Source organism: Olea europaea, unplaced genomic scaffold (genome assembly GCF_002742605.1).
Source record: "Olea europaea var. sylvestris unplaced genomic scaffold, O_europaea_v1 scaffold3278, whole genome shotgun sequence".
NCBI lineage: Eukaryota > Viridiplantae > Streptophyta > Magnoliopsida > Lamiales > Oleaceae > Olea > Olea europaea.
This window is the reverse complement of record NW_019251691.1, coordinates 6007-9513: the sequence shown is the minus strand read 5'-3', so window position 1 is coordinate 9513 and position 3507 is coordinate 6007. Positions and strand designations below refer to the sequence as shown.

Genomic DNA, 3507 nt, shown 5'->3' with positions numbered 1-3507 from the left:
CCTTACACAAGGGTTGCATTTGACAAGTGCAGTTTCTGTAAGCATAAAGGTCATTGGAAGGCTCAATATCTTAAGTTGAGACAATCGAATCAATTACAGCAGCAATCTCAAGCTTGGAAGTCTGGCAACCAATCATGATCTAATGCTCATAGACCACCAGAATCTAATACTACAGCAGAAGCTTCATTAGGTCCTTTCACTGATCCTAGTACTTTGGCTAAGCAATTTCAGAAGTTTCTCTCCTTACAGCCTCAAGCTATGTCTGCTTCTTCCATAGGTCAGTTGCCTCACAATTCTTCAGGTATGTCACATTCTGTATGGGTCTTGAATTCTGGTGCTTCACATCATATGTCTCCAGATTCTTCGTCTTTTGCTTTTGTGTCCCCTTCGTCTTCTATTGCAGTCATGACTGCTGATGGCACTCCTATGCCATTAGCAGGTGTTGGTTCTGTTGTCACATCTCACTTGTCCCTCCCTAATGTTTATCATATTCCGAAACTCACATTAAATCTTGCTTCTATTGATCAGTTATGTGATTCTGGTAACTTAGTCACATTTTCCTCTTCTTCTTGTTATGTGCAGGATCTGCAGTCTCAAAAGCTGATTGGGACAGGCCGTAGGAAGTGTGGACTATATATTTTGGATGAGCTAAAAGTGTCAGTTGCTACTGCTGCTACTAGTTGATTTATCTTCGTTTCATTTGAGTCCTTCTTCTCCTAGTTTTTAGTTATGGCATTCTCATCTAGGTCATGTTTCGTCGTCTCGTTTGAGATTTTTAACTTCTACAGAGGCTTTAGGAAATTTACACCCTTGTTATATTTCTGATTGTAGTGGATGCAAACTGACAAAATTTTCAGCTTTACCTTTTAATCGAAGTACTTCTGTTTCTTCTTTTCCATTTGATTTGATTCATTCTGATATATGGGGGCCTTCTCCTGTTGCCACAAAAGGGGGGTCTCAATATTATGTTTCTTTTATTGATGATCACACTCGTTATTGTTAATGAAACATTGTTCTGAATTTTTTGAGATATACTTAGCCTTTCGTGCTCTTGTTAATACTCAATATTCTGCTGTTATCAAATGTTTTAGGTGTGATTTGGGTGGGGAATACATTTCTAATAAATTTTGTGAGCTGCTTGTTTTAGATGGAACTATTCACCAAACTTCGTGTACTGATACTTCTGAGCAAAATGATGTTGCTGAAAGAAAATATAGGCACATTGTCGAAACTACTCGTTCTCTCTTGTTGTCTGCACCTGTCCCTAGTGTGTTTTGGGGTGAAGCTATTCTTACTACTGTAGGTTTGATTAATACAATTCCATCTTCTCATATTTCAGGGTTTTCTCCTTTCGAAAAGTTGTTTGGGTATACCCCCGATTATTCTCTCTATAGAGTTTTTGGTTGTACTTGTTTTGTTCTTCGTCCTCATGTAGAACGCAACAAGTTGTCATCTCGATCTGCTATTTGTATCTTTCTTGATTATGGTGAAGGTAAAAAGGGGTATCGTTGTTTTGACCCAATAACTCAGAAACTTTATGTGTCTCGTCATGTTGTTTTTCTCGAGCATATACCTTTCTTTTATATTCCATCCACTACTCATAGTCTGACTAGATCTGATCTTATTCGTATAGATCCTTTTTCTGACAATCCTGATAGTTTGTCTTCTCAGGAGCTTACTACTTCAAATGTTCATTCTCATGTTCCTACCCCGTTGTCTTTACAACCAATTTGTACTAATCATTCCACAGGTACTGACACTTTACTCTCCGGCACACCTGAAGCGTCCTCTTCTCCTACGGTCCCTCAAGCTCCGTCTGAGATTGTGGATCCGCCTCTACGTCAATCCATACGCATTCGTAAGTTTACAAAGTTACCAGATTTTGCTTATTTTTGTTATTCTTCATCCTTTTTTCCCTTTTTAGCTTCTATTCATTGTCTCTCTGAGCCCTGTTCCTATAAAGAGGCAATTCTTGATCCTCTTTGGAAGTAAGCTATGGATGAGGAACTTTCTGCTTTGCATAAGACTGGTACTTGGGATTTGGTTACTTTTACCTTCTGGTAAGAGTGTTTTTGGTTGTCGTTGAGTGTATAAGATCAAGACTAATTCTGATGGGTCAATTGAGCGATACAAAGCTAGGTTGGTTGCAAAGGGATACTCTCAACAGTATGGTATGGATTATGAGGAGACATTTGCTCCTGTTGCAAAAATGACTACTATTCGTACTCTTATTGCAGTAGCTTCGGTTCATCAGTGGCGTATCTCTCAATTTGATGTTAAAAATGCCTTCCTGAATGGAGATCTTCAAGAAGAGGTTTATATGGCACCCCCTGCTGGCGTTTCACATGATTCTGGGTATGTTTGCAAGCTCAAGAAAGCGTTGTATGGTCTCAAACAAGCATCTCATGCTTGGTTTGAGAAATTTTCTATTGTGATCTCTTCCCTTAGATTTGCTTCTAGTAGTCATGATTCTGCTCTTTTTGTTAGGAGCACTGACGCAGGTCGTATCATTCTATCTTTATATGTTGAAACATGATTATTACTGGTGATGATATTGATGGTATTTCAGTTTTGAAGACAGAGTTAGCTAGACAGTTTGAAATGAAAGATTTGGGTTCTCTACGATATTTCTTGGGTGTTAAGGTAGCCTTCTCACCCAGAGGTTATCTTCTTTCTCAGTCGAAATATGTTGCAGATATTCTTGAGCGGGCAAGACTTACTGATAATAAGATCATTGATACTCCAATTGAGGTTAACACGAAGTATTCTTCTTCTGACGGTTTACCTTTGTCGGATCCTACTTTATACCATACTATTGTTGGGAGCTTGGTATATCTCACTATTACTCGTCCAGATATTGCATATACTGTTCATATTGTTAGTCAGTTTGTTGCTTCTCCCACTACAGTTCATTGGGCAACTGTTCTTTGCAATTTGCAATATCTTCGGGGTACAGTCTTTCAAAATCTGTTACTTCCATCCATCTCCTCCTTGGAGTTGCATGCATACCCTGATGCTGATCATGGCAGTGATCCCACAGATCGCAAGTCTGTTATTGGTTTCTGTATCTTTTTGGGTGATTCTCTTATTTCTTGAAAAAATAAGAAACAATCTATTGTTTCTCAATCTTCCACTGGAGCAGAATATCGTTCTATGACATCTACTACTAAAGAGATTGTTTGGTTACGTTCGTTACTTGCAGATATGGGAGTTTTTCTTTTTCATCCCACTCCTATGTATTGCGATAACCAAAGTTCTATTTAGATTCCTCACAACTCGGTTTCAGGAAAGGATTGGCTTTAAAAGACTGAAAGACAAGATCATGGGGACAATACGAAGGTCTGGCATTTTCTTTATATGAATCTGAAACTAAAAAGTAAAAGATTTCTACAAATTAGGTGTTACGCTCCGATTATACTGTTACGCTCCGATTTTACACGCCTCGGATACCGAAGTGTCATCTCACCTCCGAGGCCGAGATCGAATACAGAAGTGTCATCTCACCTT

At 38.8% G+C, this 3507-nt stretch overlaps 1 protein-coding gene across 1 annotated transcript; it reads left to right on the top strand.

Annotated features, from left to right (window-relative positions):
* The first annotated feature begins 2532 nt into the window (after positions 1 to 2532).
* On the top strand, positions 2533 to 3096 carry LOC111385783 (uncharacterized mitochondrial protein AtMg00810-like). The gene has a single exon (XM_023010196.1). The coding sequence runs from the start codon at positions 2533 to 2535 to the stop codon at positions 3094 to 3096; it is 564 nt and encodes a 187-aa protein (XP_022865964.1).
* The last annotated feature ends 411 nt before the right edge of the window (positions 3097 to 3507 follow it).

Coding starts and splice junctions, on each gene's coding strand:
- LOC111385783 (XM_023010196.1), top strand. CDS start 2,533: ATGATTATTACTGGTGATGATATTGATGGTATTTCAGTTTTGAAGACA.